Source organism: Platichthys flesus, chromosome 10 (genome assembly GCF_949316205.1).
Source record: "Platichthys flesus chromosome 10, fPlaFle2.1, whole genome shotgun sequence".
Classification (NCBI taxonomy): domain Eukaryota; kingdom Metazoa; phylum Chordata; class Actinopteri; order Pleuronectiformes; family Pleuronectidae; genus Platichthys; species Platichthys flesus.
The window spans coordinates 5,879,456-5,906,126 of NC_084954.1; the positions used below are offsets into that span (position 1 = coordinate 5,879,456).

Below are 26,671 nucleotides of genomic sequence, written 5' to 3' on the forward strand. Positions count from 1 at the left end.
CCCTCCATGATTGATGGATGTTACATTGCCACTGGAAACCACCTGGACATGCTGGTATCCTTGGAAACACATCCCTGATGCTAGGAAACCGATCAAAACCAGTGAGCCCCGAGCGAAAACAGGCAGCCGCGATGATTCCATCAAAGAATGCACCTGAAAATCAAATAACACCTGCACTATATACACAGCTGGGCCTTATCTACAGAGGCCCTGCAGGGTCACGGCAGGAATCTCTCTGAAGATTACTTTTGCGTTCCCATCGTAATACAACATTGTCATTTCATTATAGGAGCACAAGTGTGCAGTCATGTACCCGGGCAGTTGTCATGAGGACAGAAGATCGTTCCGCACGAATCCGAGCGCCTCCTGCAGATCATCACTCGTCTCTCGTTTTACATTCACTACTTATGAAACCCTCCTTATTGAGCAGATGAACCACAGCAGTGTTCCTCATATGAAGTTATACGGAAAATTCAATAAGCCGATCCATTAAAGTGGGGTTGTGATTGGAGAAGACGAGTGGAAATTGGGCAGAATATTTTTTATGTAGTGGATTCCGGCCCCGGGCCAGTTGGGACCCGACAGGTGAGGACGGGTTCTTGCGTCACGGCTTCGTGACACACAATGTCAATCTTCTCCTCTAACTCCTGATATTGTCCTTTTCTATGCAAAGATCCTTTCAAAAGTTGAAAAACAAAAACACACACACACCCACACAGTCGTCACTTACCCTGAATTTATACTGCGTACTCCTCTTCAGGCCCTGTACAGTACAAGTCAAGTTTTCTCCAGTGTACTTTGGATGAAAGTCGGTTCCCTGTTGGAGAGAAAACGGTCAGTCGTCTGTGTGCATTGGGATCACTTGCATTTGAAGTGTCTATGATTGCATTATATAAACTTGTGCAATCATATGCATGAGGTGTGCTTGTTTGTGTGTGTGTGTGTGTGTGTGTGTGTGTGTGTGTGTGTGTGTGTGTGTGTGTGTGTGTGTGTGTGTGTGTGTGTGTGTGTGCTTAAGTGTGAAGTCATAACAGTGCATATTTTCTTTCGCCTCCTATTTGATTTAAGTGACGACAGAGTTTCACAAAACCAAATGTAGGTTTCATGTTTACTATGATGGATCATGTTGCTGCTGCCACTTTCAAATCAATAGGCACTGTTTTAATGTGATGGAAAATAACCAGTGGCAATAACATTAACTGTGTTTTCATATAAATAATGTGGGAGCCGTGTGTGTGTTTGTGTGTGTGTGGTACTCACGCTGTTGTCCTCCTGGATCTCAAGTGTGTATTTGAGCTGCTCCTCGCTGGGACTGCCCTCGGGACGCCCCCACTCCAGGGTCACCCAGGACACGCCGGCCCTGACCAGCCGCGGTGCCAGAGGCAGAGCGGGCAGGGTGCCCATGGTGTAAAACACCACCTCTGTGCTGAAGCCACTGCAAGAGAAAACAAACAAGCACATTTCCAGATTTAGTCCCAATTTTGCTTTTATTTAAAATGCTGGAGTTTGAGGAGAAAGGGGAGAGCAGGGTAAGAGGACAGTAGGCTTGTGCATCATGAATTACAAACACGTCAGAGATGGAGAGAGGTGCTTGTGTGAGGAACGAAATAAGAAAATAACACTGACAAGAGTGCTCGGCCGAAGGGAGTCCACGTGTGATTGCAGGTGAGGATGAGGCTGGGGGGGGGGGGGGGGGGGGGGGCTCCCGGGGGCGACGGCAAAAAGAACAGTAAAATAGATGTGTGACAGGAAGAAGACAGAACATAGTGATGAACTGTCGGAAACCAAACCTAAAAGACAGAGGAGGAAAACTCACCAACTTGTGAGTTTCAGGAGGAAAACAAAACGTGGACGAGGAGGTTGTAAAACATTCTTTTTCGAGTAAGAAATAAAGCGAGTAACTGAAATCTTGTGCGAGCCAGGGGCGGCTGTTTTACGGGTTTGTGTGTCGGCGGCTTCAAAGGGGGAATCGGGATGAAGGATGCACTAAGGCCGCTTCAAGTTGAGCTCACCTCCCCCCCCTCCCCCCTCCCCCCTAACGACTGCAGACGAGATGCTCAGCGCCGTAATGACAGGGAGGAGAGAACGAGGGGAAATGGGATTAGAGAGAGAGAGAGGACCAGTCTGGCATGAAGAGTAATAGATATAGATTAGCTGGTCTCTTGGTGGCGCTCGGTGCACGATGTGTCTGACACCGACACACTCAGCTGCCAGCGGTGTCATTATCCGGGGTTACTAAAAACACGGGTGAGATCTCACAGGTGCTGAATGTCAGGTAGAGGAGCTGTCATGTATTTTAATAAAAACCCTGAGCTCCTACAACAAGGAGCGAGAGGGAGTTATGGCGTCTGTCTGTGCTGTTTCTGATGATGCTTTGTGCAGAGTGCATTGTATGTGATTTGGGGTTTACAGGCCACCGTACCTTGTGCCGATGTCGTTGTGCGCAGCCAGTCTGAACGTGTAGCCACAGGCGGGAAACAGTCGGGTCAGCTTACAGTGTCTCTGGCTCCCAAAGTAACATTCTCTGAAAACACTGTTCTTCTTTCCCTGCAGGAGAGAGGAGGAGAGGGGAGAGGAGGAGGAGGAGAGAGGAGAGAAGAGAGGAGAGAGGAATCAATGGGAGGAGGTGGAGGAGAGGGGTTGGAGGAAAGGAGGAAACAAGAGGAGAGGAGGAGAAGAGAGGAGAGAGGAGAGAGGAATCAATGGGAGGAGGTGGAGGAGAGGGGTTGGAGGAAAGGAGGAAACAAGAGGAGAGGAGGAGGAGAGAGGAGAGAGGAGAGAGGAGAGAGGAATCAATGGGAGGAGGTTGAGGAGAGGGGTTGAAGGAAAGGAGGAAACAAGAGGAGAGGAGGAGGAAACAAGAGGTGAGGGGGAGGATAACAAAAGAAGAGGGGAGGAAAAGGAAAGTTAGAGGAAAGTAGGAATAGAGTAGAGGAAACAAGAGAGGCGAGGAGGAGATGGAGAAGGAAGAGACGAGATGAAGAGGAGAGGAAACAAGAGGAGATGAAAACAAATGAGAGGAGAGGAAATGAGAAAGGGGTAAAATGAGAGGTTTGAGATTAATTGCACAAGAGATTCTATTTTTTCAAGTCAAAAAAGACAAATGAGAGAAGAAGAGGAGACAATGTTTGAAAACTCATAATTCACAGACTTATTACATCTTATCACAGGAACTGAACGTTAATGTCTATTTAGTGACGTCTGCCAGTAACCTGACGGACGGTGGACATCGAGAGCAGGACTCACCTCATCCCACTCGAGCAGGTAGTTTGTGATTTTGGATCCGTTGTCGCCTGGGGGCTGTGGGTCGGGGGGGGGGAAATGGGCCGAGAGAGAGATGGAGAGATGGAGAGATTAGCTGAGGATAAAAGACTCTGACACGGAGGCAGACAAAATACCTGCCGCGTTTTTCTGATTGGCCTCATCTCCTGTCTGGGCGACTGATGTCACCCCTTATCAGTGTGAGTGTGAGAGGATAAAGAGAAATTGCTCGTGTTGAGAAAGGTCGGAGAGGACAGGCGAGGCAAGAATATGTCTCTAGCTGATAAACCCGGTGACAGACAACACACTTTGTTCAGAGCATTAACTTATAGTTCAAGATAAAGTCAATAAAGCTCAGGAGGCATTAGATTTATTATATACTACTCTGGGTGCCATCAAAAACTAATTCAAACCATAAATTGAAATGGCAGGAATGTTTATATGAGAGAGAGAAAGTGCTTAATCAGCTCTCCTGAAGATTACAGCATAAAGATGTCCGTGGTACCTTCCACTGGAGGGTGAGGGTGCTCTTGGTGCGGTGGGAGAACTTCGGGGGGAGCGGGACGTCGGCGACGCTGCAGTGCGTGGTGAACGAGCCGGCCTCTGAACACGAGCCTCGAACCGAGTTGTACATCGCACAGACCCTGGAGCAACACACAGAAAACAACATCAAAACCTAAGAAATACCAAACGGCACAGGTGGTGACAAATTGTTCTGATTTGGAGATTCTGCAAAAACCCCAGTCCGTTGTGAAAACCTCTAACTTTGCTCTGCTTCACTTTATTCACGTGAAACTTGGCACAGGGGATGTTCAGATGTTGTGCTACAGGAACAACTCAGAAACAATATATATACATAGCAGTTAAAACATGACAAAAACATGTTTTATCTTGGTTATCTCAATGTTGTCCCCTCAAATAAAATGATGATTGTCATGATTTATCTTAAGCTTAAACATTCTTAGTTATAGATTTCCACAATTATGCTCTTTATTTACTTATCTATTGAATGCTTTGATCAGTGAAAGCATTCACAGCTGATATTCACTCGTCGACATGAAATCTTTTAATTGTAACGAGTGTTACCTTTAGACAGAAATCACAAAATATTCCCATAGACCCCCTATTTGCAGATTGACACTCTATCCATTTTGGGTCTTATTTGATTCGTCTTACTTTTTTTAAATGAATTTTGTTTTAAAATAAAAATTCATTTAAAAAAAGTCTAAGACAAGAAGAGAGGAAAAATATTAAATAAAGACAGACGGGTGGGTCAGGTCAGAAACCTACTTACCGTAGGTGGTAGTCTGTCGCTGGCCTTAGGTCTTTCAGGTGGTACTCCAATTCCTCGCCACTACAACACACACACACACACAGAAAAGTGTGAACTTCAGCTGACCTGATGTGAACTCCCTCTGTGTGGTGTGCTCCTCTGGCTTTGTGCGTCCTACCTGTATATGAGGCGATACTTTCCATCTCGTCCCTTGTCCGAGAGAGAGACCTCGTAGGAGCAGGACACAGGCATCCCATTACTATGCCTGTTCACCAGCCCTACCGGGGGGGCCCAGGACAGCCGTGCGGACCGCGCCTGCACATTGGAAACCTGCAAGACACGCAAAAAACATACACACTGAATGTTACACAATATTTGTACCTTGTATTAGCTGTAACTTTTGTTTCCTTAACACACAGGGTGAAAATCTGGGTGTTTTTACAGAACATGTATATCTTACTGTTCAAGTGTGTCTACGTGTCTTTGCACGTGTGTGTGTGTGTGTTTGTGTGTGTGTGTGTGTGTGTGTGTACGTGTATGTTTGCGTGTGTGTATGTGTATGTGTATATCACAGTGAACCAGTTTGTCTCTTCTGTCCAGGCCAGGAACGTACATGAGAATTTACATGAACGAACGAACACAAACACACACACACACACAAACAAACAAACAAACAAAGAGGTCTCCTTGTTTGTGTGTTTAACAGCCTGTCTGTGCACCCGCCTGCAAGTGTGTGCACGTTTGAGGGGGATTCAGCTGCAACGCTCAACACTCATTGTGTTCGTTGAGAATTTGTTGATCAAGATGTTTAGTTTTCACGAGATCATTTTACTGAGAATCCGATGGGATGTCAGTGAAGTCACAGTTTGTCTTGGAAGGAAGAAAACGACAGAAAGCAGAAGGAAGTGAAGGATGAGGGGAAACCATTTTGGAAGTTTTTCATGTTACCCTTTGACCCCGAGAGAAGCCTGTTCATTATCTAGAGTGTGACAGACGGTTGAGCAAAGACCAGTGAAAGTCGAAGGTCAGAATTCTGTGGATCTTCATCACCATCCCTCATCCTCTCATCATCGCTTGTAGATCAATTTCTGTCTGATTCCCGCTCACATAACAGCTGCTTTTACGAACATGCACAATGTTAGTGCGCTCACTATGAGGTTTTAACAAAACACTTTACATTATGTTATAAATGTAATGTTCAGTTTTATATGACTACGTCTTTATTGTTCTTAATTTGACGAGTTAGGATTATCTACATTAAATGAAATATCTGTCCAGCTGATGATGACAGAAAGGAATGATTGTGTATTTTTAATTATTATAGTTCAGCTCCCTTTGTTTCTAACAAAAACACGTTTTTGTTACTGGTGCTGCTGCTCTGCTTTCTTTTGCTCGGTTTCTTTGTCTGAATAATGATTTTCTTGAAAGTCTTTTTTTGGGCTGAACATATAATGAGCATGACACAGAAATAAAAAAAATCAATCAATCAACCAGTAGTGGTCCTGGGTGATGGATCACCATTTCAATTACTTTACATTAGTTTGGTCATACGCATTAATCCATTGAGACACTTTTCTAACATAACTTTGTATTGAGTGAGTTTAAAATCACAGACTGCAGCCAAAAAAATTAAAAAACTCTCACCTTGTCCTTGGTTGCATTTTTGTCTCCGCAAAAGATTTTATATTTCCGTTCCTGTTTGTGTGATTTTGCAAAAACTACTTGAAACTTAGTGACTTTATTGAAACTTGGTGGAAGGGTGGCCAAGGAGGAAAAATTCAACTTTTGAAGTGGATCCAGATAAACTGGCAGAATCCATTATTTGATTCTCTCCCTTTAACATGGTGACAGAGCCTTTGTGGAGGTTTGTGCTCTCCCTGCACCCGTCTAGCTTTTTAACAAAATCACAAATTTATTAAAGAAAAGTGCATATTGCTTTTCATTGTGTCCAACAGTGAAGCTGCCCGCCCACCACAACTTTCAGTGGAGATTTATACATAAAAAATGGCTCTGTATTGAAGAGCTGGTGGGTTGAGATCAGTTTGAGGAATAGCCTTTGACTTAATCCGATTTGGAGGAGGCCTCTTCACCCATCAATCAGTCTACGTTTGGACGCCAGCATGGGATTAGAAACATTAATGTCACATGATACCTTACGGTGACTGTCGGCAATGATCAGGCTGCTCTGTGCATGTTAATGTCGACACTAATGCATGAACAGTGAAAATGCTACAGCCCAGTTCCCATTAGAACCTTGTTTTTTGATATAAAACCACACAATACAACCAGAGGAGCAACATAATATCGTGTCATTCACTCGCACGGCTTTTCCTGCCATAGCTATGCCGATGACACCCAACTAATCCTGTCTTTTCCCCGATCAGAAACACAGGTAGCAGCACGAATCACTGCCTGTCTGACCGACATCTCTCAGTGGATGTCTCAACACCACCTGAAGATTAACCTTGACAAAACTGAACTTCTTTTCCTTCCAGGGAAAGACTCTCCCATCCACGACTTGACTATTAACTTTGACAACTCTGTGTTAACCCCCACTCAGACGGCTAGGAACCTGGGCGTAACACTCAACAGCCAACTCTCCCTTACTGCCAACATTACTGCAACAACACGGTCCTGTAGATTCATGCTGTACAACATCAGGAGAATACGCCCCCTTCTCACTCAGAAGGCGGTGCAGGTTCTGGTCCAGGCTTTGGTCATCTCACGTCTAGATTACTGTAACTCGCTCCTGGCAGGTCTACCTGCTACTGCCATCCGACCTTTGCAGCTCATCCAGAATGCAGCAGCTCCACTGGTCTTTAACCTAAATTCACTCACACTACTCCTCTCCTCCACTCCCTTCACTGGTTACCAGTGGCTGCTCGCATCTGGTTCAAAACACTAGTACTTGCGTACCATGCTGTGAACGGATCCGGTCCAGTCTACATCCAGGACATGGTCAAACGTTACACCCCACCCCGTTCACTCCGCTCTGCTTCGGCCAATCAGCTCGTTGCTCCCTCACTGCGAGCTAAACACTCATCAAAAACACGACTGTTTGCCGTCCTGGCTCCTAAATGGTGGAATGAGCTCCCCATTGACATCAGGACATCAGAGTGTCTACACATCTTCCGCCGAAAACTAAAAACATACCTCTTCCTACTTTACCTTGAATAAAAAAAAAAAACTAAAAAAAAAACTAACAACTTTTTGAAACTAACACTTTAGTAGCACTTAAATGGCACTTACTTATAGCACTTTGAAGTTTTGCTTTATTTGAAGAAATTGTATTTTCTTGATTCTTTTCGTCCTTGGTCTGTACCCTTGGGTTTGAATGCACTTATTGTAAGTCGCTTTGGATAAAAGCGTCAGCTAAATGAAATGTAATGTAATGTGAATATTTTCAAATCAAGTGCTTTGTCACATAAGCTCCGTCTCTGCAGCACCTGCGACCACAAGAGCCGGTTGATTCCATTGAGGGGGAACATGACCCGTTACAGGCTGCTGCCTCCTTTATAAATGCATCAGAGTCATTGAAGTTTATGACACACAAAAATAAACAATCCGAGACTGAACAACATCTTAAAACTGCTGTTCTTCTCTTCCCCCCCCCTCTGACTATCAACTATAATAATGCTGCTCTATCAGTGGAACGGCCATCTGAGGTAATTAGAGTCGGTACACTACCGCCCTTATATTAACTTCTGGTCTATTTCATGTATTTAATAATATCTCCTCCTCTTTTCCATTCTCCATGTTCTCCTTCTCTCACGGCTGCGTCCTCACAATCTATCACAACCACTGATATAAAGCCCACAGATATCAAATGGTCCAATTGCACAGCCTGCTGACCACACCGCTTTAATAGCGGCAGTGAGCGATTCCTCTCTGGTAAACCATGTCTGCAGCTCATTCATACACATCCACATCTCCCTGGGGGGGGGGGGGGGGGTCTGTTACAGTGTTTACAGAGATTTTCAGCCGTTAGAGAGCAGGAGGCAGATGGACGAGCAGATGCTGCCCTCATGTGGCCAGGGTGGGCAAGAGCTTGGATGAACCGTGCTCAGAAAAAAGACAACACTACACAAAGGCTGTCACAACATATTTTTGTGTGTGTGTTTGTGTGGTTGTCAGATTTTTGTGTTAATCACACAGACAGGGTGGAAATATGAGAAAGATATCAGAACTTGTGCCAGCTATGACTGCACCAGACACGGGGGTGATTTATGAAAGTGGTTATTAATGGGTCGAAAGTGTGTGTGTGCGTGTCTGTGTGTGTAGCAGCAGCTGTGGGAGGATGTGTACCAACCTGTGGTTTGTCGATTGTAGACAGCATGTCTTGAACACGCTTCGCCTCTGAATCATGATCTGAGGAGACAGAGACCAGGGAAAAATACATTGATTACTAAAAGTCAACTATAGGTGGTTTGTATAAAGTTACATTCAGCAAAATAAGAGACAGTGACTCATGAGAGCAGACGCAGCCGCAGGTGGAGTCAAAACATTCAATCTGTCTGCGCATTTACACCAATCACAGTTTGAGAGAGATGCACATTAACAATTTTTGCAGAAAACACACACAAAAAAAAACATCTGTTGAGTGTTACAGAGTTTTTTTTTGTGTTTTAAATGTTTTTTTCTTAATCTAATCTGTGTTTAATTATTGTCCAGGGTCAGCCAAGGTTGACATGTAGACTATAGGGGCAAAACAAAAGCCTGATTAAACGCACTTTGACCCCCTAATCGGCCCTAATATCTGCCTGTTAAAAGATCTTATCCAAGTCGTTGTTGGATAAGATGGATGATAACAAAAAAACAACAACCCAGAAATAGCTCAAAACAGACCTAGGCCTTTGTGTTGTCTAATTCAGTGTGACGCAACACTTGTTTTCTTCCACCTATTTCGTCTCATCCAGTCATGAAGCACAAAGCCCCGGCCTGGAAAATCACTGAATTATCCAGAGCTAACATAGAGCGGCAGGCATTAGGAACAGATTCCTGACCTGGAGCAAATAAAAGGGGGATCACCCATTCAAGAAATATAAGAAAATGACCTGTAGCCCAGAGTGATTATTCTGTTCTCTGGAGTCATTAGTTCATAGACATCATTATCCCAATCATTGTTATGGATTCTTTTCAAACCACCGTCCCGACACATGAGATTAATTATCCACGTGACGTCAGCAGTGTGGTTGTAACTCCGCAACACGACTTGTTATGCCTGACATGACACGGAGTATAAAGCAATCATCTGTGTAATGACAGCTCATTAAAATGCTGGACTTTTACATAAAAACTGAATAACAATATTTAATATAGAATAATACACTGTACGACACCAGATAATAAACATGTGTGAGGCTCTGTGCGGCAGGAGAACACAATGTTGTTCAGTAACGTACTCACTGAAACACAACAGTGATGGCTATTTCACACACTGCCCTCAGGATGGCTTTGATGGTGTGTGAGTGCGTGTGCATGTGTGGCCACGTGTGTGGCGAATGGAAGTTTCCCGCCTGTGTGATCCTCGCAGTTGAGATCTTTCCAACCGGAGGAGATCTGCTTTCTCCATCTGCGTCTGACCGCGGTAAATCACACTGGATACTGTGTGTGTTTGTGTGCGTCAGCAACTCAACTCGTGTGTGGTACCGTCATACAGGACCAACGAGCACAAACTGCACATACATGGAAACAAAAAAAAAACACAAACGCACACATAGACCACAATGCATATTTGTGTACGATCCAGTTTGTGTTTTTAAATGTCACTGTATTTTTAGAGAAGGTGTTGAATGAGTCTGTGCATATGTGTGTGTCTGTGTGTGTTGGTTTGTGTGTCATTGTATGTGTCTATAGCTAAGTCCCTTTGACAGATTCTGTGGAGGAGAGGCCTTACTGTGCCTGGGGGTACACTTATGAGTCATGGCAACAGTGATGTCATGGAAGCACAGCCTCAACTTGACCTCCGTGAGTGTGTGTGTGTGTGTGTGTGTGTGTGACGAAAGAGAGAGACTGTGTGTGTGTGTGTGTGTGTGTCTATAAAGTGCCACTATCAGGTTACAGTAGATTGGTGACGGGTGCCATGAGGTGGGTAGTTAAGCTTCTGTGTATGCATGTGCGCGTGTTTGTCTGCGTGTGTGTGTGTGTGTGTGTGTGTGTGTGTGTGTTGGGAGAGTTCAAGAGGTGAACTACACACTCTGCATCACTGCTAGAGACACACTGGCTCATTAGTGCACCTCTTTCATAAACACACTTATCCCCTTTCATCCATTTGGACCGAGGTGAACTTTTGTCTTTTATGGAATGAAATCACAGCCGGACTCACAGCTTCAGACGTGAGCGGCTCTGTCGGCTAATAGGCTGACCCGGCTTATTCCACCCGTTACTCACAGCTGAGTGAAGGAGGAGAACACGGGCCGGTTAGCGCCGCCGTCCTGTAGCTACTCGTCAAGTGCAGCTAAGAACAGACGAGGATTCCATGACCGCATCGCTGCAGCCGGCACGATCAACAAACAACAGCTGTTCAAAATCAAACAATAACCGAGACTGATGAACCGCGTTTCTGGGAGTTCACAGTTTTTGGTGATGAGGTTTGGAAATTGACTGCTGAGGAGCTGTTTGACTCAGAAATGTTAAATTTAAATATATTATTCAAAGAGAAAAGTAAGAATAAAGATGATTAGACTTTGACACGACCGTGCACCATCACTTTAAGATTGTGTAAAAATCTAGTTGTAGCAGCTCCGATCTCTATCTGTGTGTTTTCTTCTACACTCGATTTACATATTCTTTGTATTGTATTTGAATTTAATTAAATTTTTATTGACTGCCTATTGTATCCTATCTTTTATCATCACTTGTTCTCCTGTCTAACTCATTCTATCTATATTGCTGAATCTCTGGGATAAGATATCTCATCTCATTTCAAGAGGTCGTCCATTTAAATCAAAGTAGTCTGTGGTTCGATCCCCGTCCTCTCCAGTTTGCATTCTGAAGTGTCCTTGGGCCAAAATACTGGATTCTAAATTTTCCATTTATCTTTTTCCATTATTTGAATCAGAAGAATAATCCGTTTCTTTTTCAAACGAGTTTCTGGATTAATTATATAAAAACCAAGTTAATCCATACTGGCCAAATTTTTGGCTGTGACAGATTTCCATTATATTACATTACATATATACACTAACTTTGGTTAAACTGTTTTATTTAAAAGTGACCCACAAGTTCTGTTCTGAATCAGGACCTTGAAGAATCTTAAATCCAGTGGTGATGTTTCTCTGCTGGTTATGGTTTCCACACTCAAGAGATTTTGTTTTTTAAAAACTCGATGAAAAGAAGTTGGCTAACCCACAAACTCAATTTGTGACAGCAGAGATTTATTTGATATTTCAGGAGACCGGTAATAAAGTTTGAAAAACCGACTGCTTTACCTCACCGCCGAGTGTTTTGACTCGCTGTGGCTGTTTGGTCCAGATGCTTAAGTGCTTAATACAGAAGAGAACCACAAAGAGTTGACGCTGAAGAGAAACTGAATCTCTTCCCAGTTCACACACACACACACAGACACACACACAGTCCTCTGTCCTCAGTGTCCCTCACCTCCTCTCTCTTCTGTTTATGTGCTGCCCACGCACCCTCACTTCCTCTCCTTGTCTGACCTCACATCCTGTCTGTGTCTGACCGCCTGTGTTTGATTACCGGGGACAGCCAGACGGAGCGAGGGAGCAAGGGAGCGAGGGAGCGCAACGGACAGCAGGAAAAGGAGAGGAATGAGGAATTGGGGTAGGGGGAGCAGCGGGCTGAGGAAAAACAAGGCGAGAGGGGGATTTAGAGGAAGAACGATAGACACTGAAGGACAAACTGCAGAGAGAGAGAGAGAGAGAGAGAGAGAGAGAGAGAGAGAGAGAGGGAGAGAGAGAGAGAGAGAGAGAAGGAGGGAGAGAGAGGACAGGCAGGAGGAGTCTGGGTAAGAGATTAGGTGCAGAATCATAAGGAAATTGAGAGACAAAAAGTGAGCCGGGAATCAACAGAGAGGAGGAGAGACGGGGGGATGAAAGGAGAGAGGAAGGTGAGGGCTTAGGAAGATGTGAGGCAAGGATTACACAACCTTACGTGACATCATCAGAGGGCGCACAGCAGATGAGCTCCACTCATCTCAGGGTGGTAGTGGTTATACACTGAAAGTCCCTGTGTCCAGCCGACACACAACAAAACGCGACCCAACAACGCAGCGTGGGGCTGTTTGAGGATTTTTTACACTTTCACTGGACATTTTAAACCATAAAATAATAATATTGCTTAATAAAAGTAATGAAACATCAATAAAAAAGCCAAAAGTCGTAATGTAAAGTTTCTTTGTTGATGCAACAGCGGTGGGAGGTGAAAGGAGTAGCCAATTCTGAAAGTTGTTGACACCACTGCGAATTCCAATTCACCTTTAATGTCCGTGAACACAGTTACACAGGTGGCTGCTGGGTAATCTCACAAAACCAAAAGGGTTATTTCAAGACCTTCAGCTTGAATGTAATCGGGTCATCAGGATTTCTGGCACTTTAGTGATAAGAGTCGTTTTTACAGTAATACCTATGAATATTATTGTTTACTGAGAAACTATAGAGGCACAAATCAGAGCTATTGATATTGATACCACTCTCAAATGTGCACAAGTAAAATGAAGGTAAAGACTAACAGGTTTGAGCCATGTGCAATTTTTTATTAGCCGTGTCACTATCTCCCTGGAGTGTCAACATTCTAAAAGAGTTCTCAAAATTATGCAAATAAAGGCATTTCCCATACGGAAACGATTCCTATAACTGGAAAATGTTGAAGGTCTCCAACTTCTTCTATTAAGTTATTTTTTATCGTACTTGTTGTACTGCAATTGAGATCTCTCCAAACACTTTCGTCCCAGGCTTTAAATTAGATTATTGTTAAACAAAGAAACCAGACTTTGCTATTTAATAGTCGCTCGACTTTTCTCCTGATTAACTCTATCAGGAGAGTTCATGGTGATCTCATCCTCTGAAGTATTCCAGCTCACAGTCACTTTTTCTTCCAAAGCCTCGGGGCATCTGAAATAAGTTAACGCAGCAGCTCTGGTGCATGGAAAAAAGTCGGGGAGCACACACTGGATTATTTACAAGCACACATTCACATAAATACTGAACACAACCGTCAGTCTGTCTCTTTGATCCATTCCTCCCTTCCTCAGTTCCCAAGTACAGAGGCATGTTTACAAGAATCTTTTTAAAAATATCCCCACACCTACACACTTCAGCATTAATGGCGTCACTTGCTAAAAGAGCTTCAGTGAAACTGAGTCACTTTAACATTGCATTGAGGCTGCATTCCTCTTGCATGACGACCTGTGGTTCTTAGACAAAGTCTGTCTGCTGCTGGGACAGAAAAAGACCTTTAAGGCCTGGAAAAAAATGTGAAAAATGTGGCAACGGTCGCTCACTCAGCCCCCACTGCACGTGCACACACACGCACACACACACAGTGCACAAACACACACACGGCCAAAGGCACAGGGTGTGTGTGAGTGCACTCCTGAAGGAACGAAGCGAGATATGATCCCCATCTTCAGAAGCCTCTAATCAGGGAGAACAAAGCAAAGTGAAGGACACTCAGCTGGAAAAAGGAGCAAGAGAAAGAGCGAGGGAGAGATGAGAGGGAGGACACACAGAATTGGACATAGGGGAAGGAGTGGGGAAGGGAGAGAGAGAGCGAGAGAGAGAGAGAGAGAGAGAGAGAGAGAGAGAGAAAAGAGGACAGAAAAGAGGAACATGGAGGGAGCAAGGAGCACAGACCTTGAATACCACACCATTATCATCTGCTGCATAGCGAGCATTCCATCTGTTCAACAGCTGGGCAACACACACACACACACACACACACGCACGCACCCACACACACACACACGCACACCAGACACAGTCGTTGGGGACATGCCTGAAATTGTGGTTGTCATGGTGCAGGTTTGGTTCTCATGGCCAGAGTCCTGATGGTTTATAAAGGGGATTAGAGAGAGAGAGACAGACAGAGAGCCTGGCACACAGGCGGAAGAAATCGAAATTAAAAATCCAAAATCAAACCCAACCAGAGAGGAGAGGAGGACACAGATACAGAGGCAGACACACAAACAAGCGACAGGGTTATTGTCGTCTTTCTGCAGACACGTGATGTGTTAGTGTTCAAGCAAAGGAAGCAGATTCCTGCCACAGAGACCTGATGTTTCACCAGGTTTCTAAAAGTGCTCCTGACAAAGTCCGAGGAAACTATTTCAACGGCAGCGACTCACAGCAATAATAATAAAGCTCATTATTTTTTGAGCCGCGGTGCCTAAAATACTGAAATCCAAAGTCCAACTCCGGCTGGAAATCACACAAAGCATAAACACATAACCGCTCTCACCAGGTCCCTGCCTCAACCTCACTTCTCTCAATAACCGGGTTTCATGTGTGAATGTGGACTCAGGACAGACACAGAGACCTTGTCCACTGCAGCCGCCTCACTCAGGATGGAGACGAGTGTCTCAGCTGCCAAGTGACACAAAACGCTTTTTTGCTTTTTCCAAGAAGAGCGTGAATGGCGAGCGCGAGTATACGCTAGGGTGTACGTGCTGGGACAGGCGCATGGAGCGAGGGATTATGGGGGACAGGGTTTCTCGGAGCCCTGACCCCATCCAACCCTGCTCAGCCCAGGAAGAAACGTCCTGCGAGTGAGACTGCGGACCGGTGGACGGAGCGGAAGACAAATCCAGAGTGTCACCGACAGACGGCAGAGGCAGAGGCAGAGTCACAGAGGGGACAAACAAAGGCAGAGCAGCAGACTGTGGGAATTACAGGGACAGAAATAAAAAGGGAGCGAGGTCACTGAAGTCCACGAGTTAATTACTGAGGACGAGGAAAACTAAAATAACCACTTGACCTGCTGCCTTTAAATAGGTTTGCAGTATTTTCATGTTTCTTTGTTCCCACTTTTTGAAAGCAGTCCACATGAAAGCAGAACTTGGTGCATGTTGCCATCGAGGGATGAAACTCTGGTAATTACCCTGATGATTTGGTTGATACTTTAACTAGCCGCTAGCATCTACTGTCGCTAGTTGCACGTATTTAACAAACGCTTCTATTGTGTCCTGATTCACTTAACATAACGCAACAAATTGTCAAACTTCTATCATCCGACCCTGTTGGCTGTTGCGGTTGTGTTGTTCTTACATGCACATGCTTTGTTTGTGTTTTTTTTTTTTATGTGGATACTTGATTTACATTTTGGGAAGTTTTCATAATAAGACTTAAAGCTTCTTGAGCGAGCTAAAGCCTTTCGCCTTCCAAGTTAAAGTTGCACATTTGAAATGGTGTTTAAAAAAAAAACTTGTAAGTACTTCAGTTTGTGTATCAGGACTTTTTGGAACATCAGCAATAACACAAAAAGGACTAACGATCTTGATAAAAACCTCTCACTTCATCATCTTCCACCTAAATACCATGACCATAAATACTCCTAAACTCAAACAACCTGTAGTGGGATTTTTTAAAACTAAAACCATTGACTCAGGAGTCTTAAAATGCCCACTCCATGAAATCCCAGTCCAACTGGATCTGCTTTAGACATCTGAGGGGTTTGTGCATTTCATCCGATGAATTACTTCATTTGATCGGGACAAACTCAATTAAAGCCGGATGAAGCCGTCAAACAGACTAAATATTATGTAACCCTCTTCTGCTCGATACGGAGCGCTGTCCGTTTATCGCTCGTATCACAAGCTCCATTCAGCTGAGCGAGGGAAACGTCTGCTGTGCTCATTGTAGCCGGCGAGAACAGCCTCCCCTTCTAATCCCACTAGTCCTGTTACATGATATCAGCGGGAAAGACATTCCTCTGCAAGTGAAGCCATCCCTTGTTCTCTTTCCGTTTTCTGTGCATCCCCCATTCTGGCTCTTTCATTCCCCCCAGTTTCTTGCCTTTCATTTCTCTCCTCTCCCCTTTCTCTTCTCTTATCTGTCCTCTCTTCTTCCCCCTGTCTCACTCACTTCGACCCCGCTGCCCTCCATCTTGCCCTGCGAACATGGCCGTATTTGGATTTGAGGGAAGGGGTTGGAGTTTGTTGTGAGGGCGGGGTGTGTGTGTGTGTGTGTGTGTGTGGGGGGGGGGGGGGGGGGGGAAATGGGGGGCAGAGATTATAGCCATGGAGATCCACATCAAAACAGTCCGGTCCGAGGCCGGCTGGGTGTGGGCTCAGTGCTCACACTGATTCCAGGCCTGTTGCTGCGTTTGGAGCCGAAGGACCAGGGAGACGAGCCTGATGTTGAAGTTAAAGCTGAGTCATGACTCGGTCAGAGGCCGCGAGAGCTAATGAGGATGACATCAGCAAAACTACACAGAGCTTTGAAAAGCTTCTTTCTTTCCGACTGATGTGAAACTGTTACTTCACTGCTACTTGGTTGGTAGGAAACTCTTTCAAAGTAAGAGTAGACAAATAGCTCAGTGAAGAAAAATGACGGTGGTGGATCTGTCTGTTTCATTTCATGGTTACACAGTGATTTACCGTCCTGGTAAAGCAGCATGTCTAAAAGCTTCATGAGCAGTAACTAATGAAATATCTTCCTATTGCTCTTTAGATGAGTTATTGCGTTTCCTCATCGTAAACAACGCCTCTGGATAACGTTTATCATTCTCCGGCAGGACACTTGCTTTGTGAGTCAAACGGTTCACTGATCCTCAGACGAACCTCTTGACCTCTGACCCTCTGGAGAGACGCAGCACTGTTCTGGTTCCCAGCAAAGCCTCAAGATATACAAGCACAGATTTAATGTGCAGTGATTCATAGAGTGAGAAACCTGCTGACTCTTTGTTTCCTTTCTTAGTATTGAAGTCAATATTTTATTAATGACTGAATGTGTAAACCCAATTCTTAATGCACTGTTAAATTCTTCATTAACTACATATATAACCAGGTGCTACAACCATTACACAAAGCTACCAGTTATATTTAATATAATTATTTATATTTAAGCATTGGTTAATTTCACTTAATTATAGGCAAATACAGATCATGGATTTAATTAAAATGATGTTTAAAGTTTTTAAATGATATTTACTTTTAAAGAAGAAACTTAACAGCTCTAGAAACAACACACTCTTTATCTAACAAAAGTTGTGACCAGTAGATAAATGTCAGTTACATGTCGCAAACTAATTCTGTTACATAATGTTTTAATATTAAAGAAATTATACTGTAATTGTTTGACTTGTGTCAACACTGAAGACATGTGAGATGTTTTCCTGTCATTTTTTTTGTAGAAGAAAAATTGTGCAACTAAATATTTGTCAAAAGAAAGCAAAGCAAGGAAAAAAAAAACTTAAATATGTTTCCACTGAGCTCAAACTATGACAGCAGACCACTGGAATATCTAAGCCCTTTGTTATTTTCTTCACTGGGCCAACATGGTGGACGCAGCAGCCGCCGCTCACATCTGCTTTCTCCTGAATTCACAGCGCTCGGCAGTGACGTAGAACCAAAGATGGAGGAGCCGAAGGTGCTGCTCCATCTGTTTCTGCTGAAATCCCAGTTTACTTGGAGTGAGAGACAGGATCTGCGGTGGTGATGATGCGGAGCCAAGATGGAGGAACAGAGGGGACGGGGCCCACATCTGTTTCTGCTCAGCCAGCAGCACAGTTCTGAGGAAAAAAAGGGGCCTGAAGAGCTGCTTAACTGGGGAATGGTCACTGCACTCGCCAAGTCAGCCTGCTGCCTCACTGGCACCGGGCAGGAGCCACACACACACACACACACACACACACACAAGACCAAGGGCATCAAGGGCAAAGCGTAGGCGGTGCTATGTGAGTGTGTGTGTGTGTGGTATTCTGGGTTGGACCATACATGGACGAACCGGGCCAAGCAGCAACTTTGTCGGAATGTTTGTACTCTGCTCTTAAACTCTCTCCGTCTCTCTCTCCGTCTTTCCATCTCTCCGAACCCTGTGATGTAGGAGTTCTGGTTATTTTAGTTTTTCTCTCTTTACAAACCATCCATCTTCCTTCTCTCTCTCTCTCTCTCTCTCTCTCTCTCTCTCTCATCTGTCCTTCAAATCCTGCATTCCTCTACTCTCTCTGTTTGAACCCCTGCCTCCCGCCATTCCTCTGGACCCTCATGCTCTGATTGTTTTACAGGAAGCCCAGTTACGGGGTGTTTGTGCATGTGTGTTTCTGTGTGTGTGTGTGTGTGTGTTTCCGTGTGTGTGTGTGGTACATGTAGCTGACTCAGCCTGATCTCCACCCTAGTACTGAGACCCTCGTAGACCAGAACAGACAACTGACAACATGCTGACATGTTCCCGTCATGTGTTGTAGCAGGTTAGGGTCTGTGTGGGTGGAGGTGAAACGTGTGGACAAGTTTATAGCTAACATACACTCCATCCTCACCAGGCCCGGTTGTACGGCGACTGTTCGATCATACATGAATCAAACTGATTCTAATCCCTCAATCATGAGTCAGGAGCGAGAGGAAGGGTCCTGCACTGCGCCCATTCCAACGGGGGCTTTCCAACTATCTGCAAAGATCCAACTCACACTGTGATGTTGTTGCCAATCTCAGGATATGTTAAATGCACATTTGATAATTTCATTACAGTGTGTTATCGTTGTTCGAGGCACATGAAGCTGTGAGGCTCATAAGCCCGAGCTGCCGACCTTGCTTTTCTTTGCCTCCCTTGGCACTCCTCTAAGACGCTTCACTGATGTGTTTGTGGCAGTCTGGTATGTGCATGAGTGTGTGTGTCTGTGTGTGTGTGTGTGTGTGTGTTTGAGTAGCGTAAGAAGTTCTGCAGTCAAACACTGCCTCCTCTGTATGTACAGGTTTGCATTTGCTGACATACGTTTATGAGTATATGTTTGTAGGTTTAAATACAATTTTGTGTGATGACACCAATTACACCAAAATAATCAAGGAGATATTATCAAAGGGTCAATTTACGCAAAACAAAATATGGTGTCTTACTTAACTCAGATAAAATTCAAATTTTGGTTTTATTTGCTGGTTATCTAATGTCCTTCTTTAAAACGGAGTAAATAGGTCTGCTTCAACCCCAGTGAATAATACAATCATGCAACATGTCTTTGAAACTCATCTCAATACCCAGCAGCCCTTGCAGTGAACAGAGGTCTTTGTCTTTTGATTAATTGGTAAGTTTTGTAGTTGATAAAGTCAAACTGCTTCTTTAGTCCAAAAGGCAAAGTGACAGAAAAACAATGACTCTCTAAAGTACTTATATTGAGTGAAATATGAATTATCAACACTGTTAGTTAATCTGATGATCAATCCATTAACATGGCACTCAGTAGAGCACATACCTCCACCAAAGCCCAGCAGTCCCATTCAGTCATATCAGTTCCCTGAACCTTATTTTGATTTGTTTTTCTCATCAAGATCAATGAATTATTCTCTGAGAAATCAACGGAAATGTTGCAATGTTAAAGAAATAAAAAAACATTCCTGGATCTGCCTCCTGATCCATATCTGCACCAAAATGTAACGGCCTCTTCCCTGACCCCTACCGCGCCTTTCCAAATTCCATCCAGTAGGTTTTTTGCGTTATCCTGCTAAATAAACAAACATCTACTCTCAGCTTTAAAGAAACAATTTATCTAAGGATCTACTTTCTACTGTGAAAACTTTTGAAAGTGCGTCGTGTGCATTGTCCAGATTGACCAGGAGATATTAATTCTGGGAACAGCTGTGAATGTCTCATCTGTGAGCAGCAGAAACAAAAGGTCCAGTCACTGCCGAGCTTCTGACGTGGAGGCAGAAACATCTCAAGGATGGATATCTCAAAAGAAGAGTATACAACATATATAAGAGGTCCAAAACATAGATACAATTCTGTTACAGTAAAAATTAGATAACAACGTGCTAACTTAAACTTTCCTTATAAGTGGGAATGATAGGTCCGCTGAGATCTCATAGATTCCGGTCACGCAGATTCCCCCACACCTGGCCGAGATCAAATGCTCCTCTGATGTGACGCCACGCTGCGAGAAACTCGGCCGATGTTTTACGAGGAGAGTAAATTTGAAACAAAAAGAAAGAAAAGACCCCGACAGTTACGGCGATCGAGAGGATGAATTTATGCGTCCCTCTACGTCCGCCCTGTCATCACCTCCTGCAGACGGCCATGTGTGCCGTGTGGGCCAGAGCATGAATGAGACGGTCTGCTCTTTTTTAATAACGCGCACATACGTCTGACATGTGTGTCAAAAGACATGTCATTAAAGGGGGAAAGTACCACTAGGAGTGTGTTTGTGTGTGTGTGTGTGTGTGTGTGTGTGTGTGTGTGTGTGTGTGTGTGTGTGTGTGTGTGTGTGTGTGTGTGTGTGTGTGTGTGTGTGCAGCCTGATGTCTTTGCACGTGTGCACTTTTTTTCATGTGCATGTGTGATAAGGCCGAGCTGCGGCCTCTGAATCTCGGAGCTCAAAGGTTTCCTTCATCTCCAGCAGGACTCTGCAGGTATGCGACCCCCCCGTCTCCCCTTCACCTCCCCCCCCCAACTCTCTCAGCCAACATCCCCCCATGTGGCTCAGCCTTCACCAACAAGGCCGGTATTGTAGTGAGGGTAAAACGATAGCGCTCAGGGACGGGTTCAGCTATGTGGTTACCCAGACAACCCCCCCGCTCTCACCCCCTTTCCCCACCTTCAGTCGCCCCCCCCCCTGCACTCTTCCCCACTGGATCCCTTCATCTCGCTGAGGAGGACAAAGCCGGTCACACAGAGACAAAGAGCGCGAGGTCAGAGAGGATAGAAGTTATTCTTTCACATAGAGACATGAGCCGGTTGTGTGGTGCGTTCAGACACACGCACTGTTTGGAAAACAGAGAGGAGTGACAGTGAAGTTGGTTTTAGAGCAAAAGTTTAAAAACAAAACATCGAAATCGCCAAAGGCAGCATGGCGTTCCATTAGTGTTCATTGATAGTTATCATGATCAAATGATCAAAAGTGCTTAGTGAGTCTGTTTTCCTCTAACTGTGTGTGTTTGTGTGCATCCCACCTTGTGCGTGTGTCTCTGGTTCACCGTTGCGTGGACTGCTGCGGAGTCGTCTCTCCGGCTTCTTCCCTCCTGGGCTGCCGACGCCCCCCCCTGACCCCACCGACCCGAGCAATGGGGCGTGGGATTTGTTGCTGCATCACAAATTAAATCACCACAAAGTTAATTAAATGTTTTTCTCCCCATGAAAAAGTGTGAAATTCTGTGTCCCAATAGGAACTGGAAAAAATGTTGCAAACATTTTACTGATCATTGTGAACATCCCAAAAAAACGAAATGATATAAATCATCATAAAACCACAAATATTTTGTGATGGAATGAAATGAAATAGTTTCGCTGGTGTAATAAAATTAAAATGTTCACACATATCAACTAACATAAACACTGATACCAATATGACATCAAAAAGTCAACCAGTTGGTTAGTGGTCACCTGTATCCGTTGTGTGCTGGCCCCAGGCAGCCCTTATACAGAGTGGAGGGAGGAGAGTTGAGTCGGTTCTGTCGCTCCAGTTGTCTCTGTTCCCTTATCTTTTTGGGCTGTGGCTTACTGTACTCCTCTCTGCCTATGTAGTTAGACATCCCATACACTGGGATGATTTCTGCAGGAGAGGAGGAGGAGAAGGAGAAGAAGAGGAGAAGAAGAGGAAGAGAGAGGATTTATTTAATTCAACAGCATCAGTGCAAAGCATATTTTTTTAATTGGATTAATAATTCCACCCGGATTCTGGGGACGTAGCCATAAAGTCGGGTCAGCGCATCAGTACCTGGGTCGCCGTACATGGGGGGAAGGTGGTGCTGGTAGTACTGGTGGGGGGACAGCTCTCCGGGGCTGACAGGGGGGTAGAAAGAGTGAGAGTTGGGGATGAAGTGGGGGTGGGTCAGGTAGGGGGGCAGGTGGTGTGTGGGGGAGAGGGCTGGAGAGTAGGAGGGCGGGTAGCACTCAGGAGACTGGGGCGTCACCACCACCCGGCGGACCCCCGAGGAGTCCTCCAGCACCTGCAGGAGAGAGGAGAGAAACAGGCAGGTGGGCGACAGGAAGAAAAAGTAATGATGGATAAGATTCTTAATTTATATAAATCACATAATTCAAGAGGATCCGCTCCTTTAGATAAGGACTGATGTCACAGGGTTCAAATACATAAAATTCACCCAAATGGCTTAAAGAAAAAGGTTTAACATTTCTTTTGCTGGTGAAAAATAATAATTCACCAAATGTCAAACTCTTCCTACTCTTCCTTTAAAATCATCTTTACAACTTTTTTTCAGGGTATTTTCATTTCGACTTTAATAAAAGTTTTCCAAAGTGTAATTTACAGTCTGCACTTCGGTGAACATAAGTGTCCTCTCCATCAAATGGTGGGAAAATAATAAATGAATGAATCACACAATGTATTCAACACATGAGAACACTTTGTCCTTTATAGCTTTATATGAGAACAAGTTCTGCAATGTTGTCATCAGATGGTCGACAGATTTCAATAACAACAAGTTTCAAAGAACTGTGTCAAATTAACATGTATTCACGTTCACATTCCTGGCCTGGAACACACACAAACTCTCACACACTCACACAGAGACAGACACACACAGACACACACACAAACAGCTACAACTATTCAGACACTTTCACAGGCCTGCATTCCAAGCAGAGAGCAAACACACACTCCCCGCTGAGAGGGGAAGTCATCTGCTGGTCCTCAACAACAACAAAACGCACACAGACACACACCACGACACACAACACAACCCTAAAAACCCCCACACACTCAGTGCCAGAATACAAGAGACAGAGAGCATGAAGCAAGAGTATGACAGAGGGTCAGGAGGGGAGGAAGAGGGTTACAGAGCTAATCCAAGTGAGAAAAGAGAGGGGGAGAAAAAGAAGAGGAGGAGGAAGAGGAGGAGGAGGAGGAGGAGGAGGAGGAGGAGGAAGAGGAGCCCCCCCTATTGGCCCCTCATCCCCTCCTACGCTGCAGAGGAGAAAAACAACAAGTTTACAGGAAAACAAGGGCAAAGTCCCTGCGTGACTACATGTGGAGCCGACCCGCGAACCCACACAACATTTACCGACAAGCAGACGCACACTCATCGCAAACAATACCAAAGTGGGCGGGACACAAACATGCGTGCACATGTGCCCCCGCACACCCACCATCACAACGCAAGCATCAGCGCAAACCACCAAGGACACAAGAACATGTGCACAATCCATCTGTCAACACACAAGCGTCCACAACCGCAGTTCTCTCTCTCTCTCTCTCTATCTATCCATCCATTCCCCCCCCCCCCCCCCCCCCCCCCCCCCCCCATAAAAACCTACCCACCCTGTGCCTGTCTCTCCTATCAGGCTTGTTTATGTAAGAATGACAGTGTTTCCCGCTCACACTTGGCCCGATCCCCACTGACACACACACACACACACACACAGACAAGCAAACACAAACGCACACCCACGGTGAGCCAATGACCTGACTTCCACTGGCACAGGACCACAATCCCACCACAGGCAGACCACGTATGTGTTTGGAACACTACACTGGTGAGGACAGTCCATAGACCTGTGTTCACCCACTAACCTTAAACACCAACCACACCACTAACATGTCAGACTTTTCCCTAAAACCAGTTAATGATGTCACAATCTTCCCAACAACACAGAGATTAAGTGGAGAAAAGAGTTTTCCTTTTGATATCTTTGCGACGGCATCTGCTCGAGAACAATCGGACACAAGCACGTGAGAAAGTGGCAGGAACAAAAGCGCCCTCGACATTCAGCACATTCCTGCTCGGTGCTCCGGTTCGGGAGGAGGCTGCCTCGGATACGTCTCTGTCTCACAGACTGCAGGAAGAGGACGGATGACGTCCATCATATCTATGCTTTATGATGAGCACTTGACCCACTTCTGCTGGTTGTTCAGCAAAAACAAACAACGTAGAGTACAAGTATAAGAGCTGGAAGTCCATGAGCCATCTGGCAGCTGGATTCACTTCATCCTTGCAAAGCAGCCATTTTATTGGCTGTAAATAAGTGCTCAACTAGCCCCCATGCACAATGAATACAGCTTGAATAGATCTTTGAAAACTTCTTACACCTTTAATACTGATAAACAACTACACGAGTCAACACTAGATCACATGATCCTGAGCCTAAGAAAGTGTTTTTTAGCTAAAATAACCCACGAGCTAATTAAAAGCAGTCTCTTCTTCAGCCTGACACTCCCACTTGACACAAACACGAGATAAACAAGGGAAATGTCTGCAGCTCAGGAAAAACACACACACGCACTAGCACACACACACACACTAACCTGTGAGATGTATCCTGGGGGGACGTGGATGGGAGGGATCGACCCATTTGGGGACATCATGGGAACCTCAGCAGGACCTAGAGAAGAGAGAGAGAGGGGGTGGGGGGGTTATTTATTTAAGCAGGCGGCTCACAATGAAGGAAATTCTCATTTACATTTGTCAATCAACATTGAGGGAAACAAACACGACCACACAGTAGTGGCACAGGGAGGGCCACACAGATGTCTTCAGTTTGTATAAGACTAACGTTTAGGTCCAGAAAATTACTTCACTTAGATATTATATATGAAATGTTATCTGATCTTGTTTTGTCCCATTTCATCCATGAGAGCACTGGTGCATGTATGTAGCTTCTGATTAAATATTGAAATGTTCTGCTTTCTGGTGCAGGTCTCCCTCAAAAGCATGAGATATTAATCTCGAGGGACTTCTGGGTTAAATAAAGGTTCAATCATAAATAAACTTGAGGGGTAGAGCTCATAGCTCCATCAATGCCCAACGGTCTCCTCATGAAACCACATTGAAATTCATCAAGTCCTGATTTTTATTTGGATCTGCACCAAAATGTCCACATTCTAAATATGAGTTGTCTGAACATCAAGATTCATGACTGTTCTCTGAGCAATCAAGGAAAAAAAAGTTGAAAACTATTCCTGGATCTGCCCCCTGATCCAGATCCTCATTTATTAAGTTCTTCAATGACCCAAACCCCAATGTTCCACAGAGTTTCATGGAAATTGGTTCAGTGTGTTCTCTTGTAATCCTGCTAACTAACCAACTAACAAATGCTGAAGACAGCAACCATTTCAAACTCCTTCCGACCCACATGCATGGGCCCAAAAAGCAAAAACACATGAATGCAAATGTAAACGAAAGTTGCATCTTTTGCGAACGACGAGAAGCAAGAAAATCTGATTGAATTTGCAGCTTGATAATGATGTTGACTTTTCCACAATCCATATCTCTCCCCGCACCAGCGTCTCTCTCCATCTCTCTCCGTGATGGAGGTCTGCGGCTGGTAAAGTCATTGGGAGCCCGTTGGGACAGCTGGAGGCAGACCTGGCCTCAGAATAAATCATACAGCGAATACACACACACACACACAAACTCACACACAGAGGCCCTCACTACCTATGAAAACACATGCAAGACACACTAATATTTTCTGTCCGTACAGACGCCAGTCAAACAGGCTCCTTCTTTAAAGGGTCATTTCACCTCATTTACACAATGTTTTCTCATTTATCGGCTACGAGTGAGGAAGTGTTTGTTATTTCTGTTTTAAGGGAACGGATGATTTTACTATTTTCACCCTTTCATCTTGTCTCAGCCTCCTTGTGTTCTCGTCCTCCTTTGCCTTTCTTTTCACATTTTCCTTTATCCCTCCATCCCTCGTATCAGGAATTCCTCCCGCAAGAGCTTCCCCCCTCTCTCTCACTCCCTTCACCTATTACTCACTCCCGCACCTTTCATTTCAATTACTCACTTCATCCCTCCCTTCCTTGCTTGCTTGCTTCATCCTTTCCCTATTCGCCTCTTAGTTACTCTCCCTCTCTCTGCCAGCCTCCCTGAATCATCCCCTCTTTCCTGACCTCTCACCGGCCAAAAACAAATAGGTAAGCGTACAGTAAATACGTACAATTATGCACAAATAAACACAACCTGAGCAAAGTCCACTGTGTTAGTGTGTGTGTGTGTGTTTGTGTGTGTCACAGGTATGGAGAGACAGACGTCTTTCAGTCCTGCTCCCCACCATGCTGACGAGCGAGGAGGGA

The 26,671-nt window shown here is 44.8% G+C and overlaps 1 protein-coding gene across 1 annotated transcript in view; it reads right to left on the reverse strand.

The window, feature by feature from the left end:
- fndc3ba (fibronectin type III domain containing 3Ba) overlaps positions 1 to 26,671 on the reverse strand; it is a 94,328-nt gene that overhangs the window by 26,490 nt on the left and 41,167 nt on the right. Inside the window, exons 4-15 of the mRNA XM_062397481.1 lie at positions 24,896 to 24,972; positions 22,352 to 22,583; positions 22,018 to 22,186; positions 21,588 to 21,718; positions 8,844 to 8,902; positions 4,713 to 4,864; positions 4,556 to 4,615; positions 3,767 to 3,905; positions 3,247 to 3,300; positions 2,423 to 2,547; positions 1,261 to 1,435; positions 731 to 817 (exon numbers count right to left, since the gene is read on the reverse strand). Coding sequence (XP_062253465.1) covers positions 731 to 817; positions 1,261 to 1,435; positions 2,423 to 2,547; positions 3,247 to 3,300; positions 3,767 to 3,905; positions 4,556 to 4,615; positions 4,713 to 4,864; positions 8,844 to 8,902; positions 21,588 to 21,718; positions 22,018 to 22,186; positions 22,352 to 22,583; positions 24,896 to 24,972 — 1,460 coding nt within the window. The remainder of the gene's footprint in view (positions 1 to 730; positions 818 to 1,260; positions 1,436 to 2,422; positions 2,548 to 3,246; positions 3,301 to 3,766; positions 3,906 to 4,555; positions 4,616 to 4,712; positions 4,865 to 8,843; positions 8,903 to 21,587; positions 21,719 to 22,017; positions 22,187 to 22,351; positions 22,584 to 24,895; positions 24,973 to 26,671) is intronic.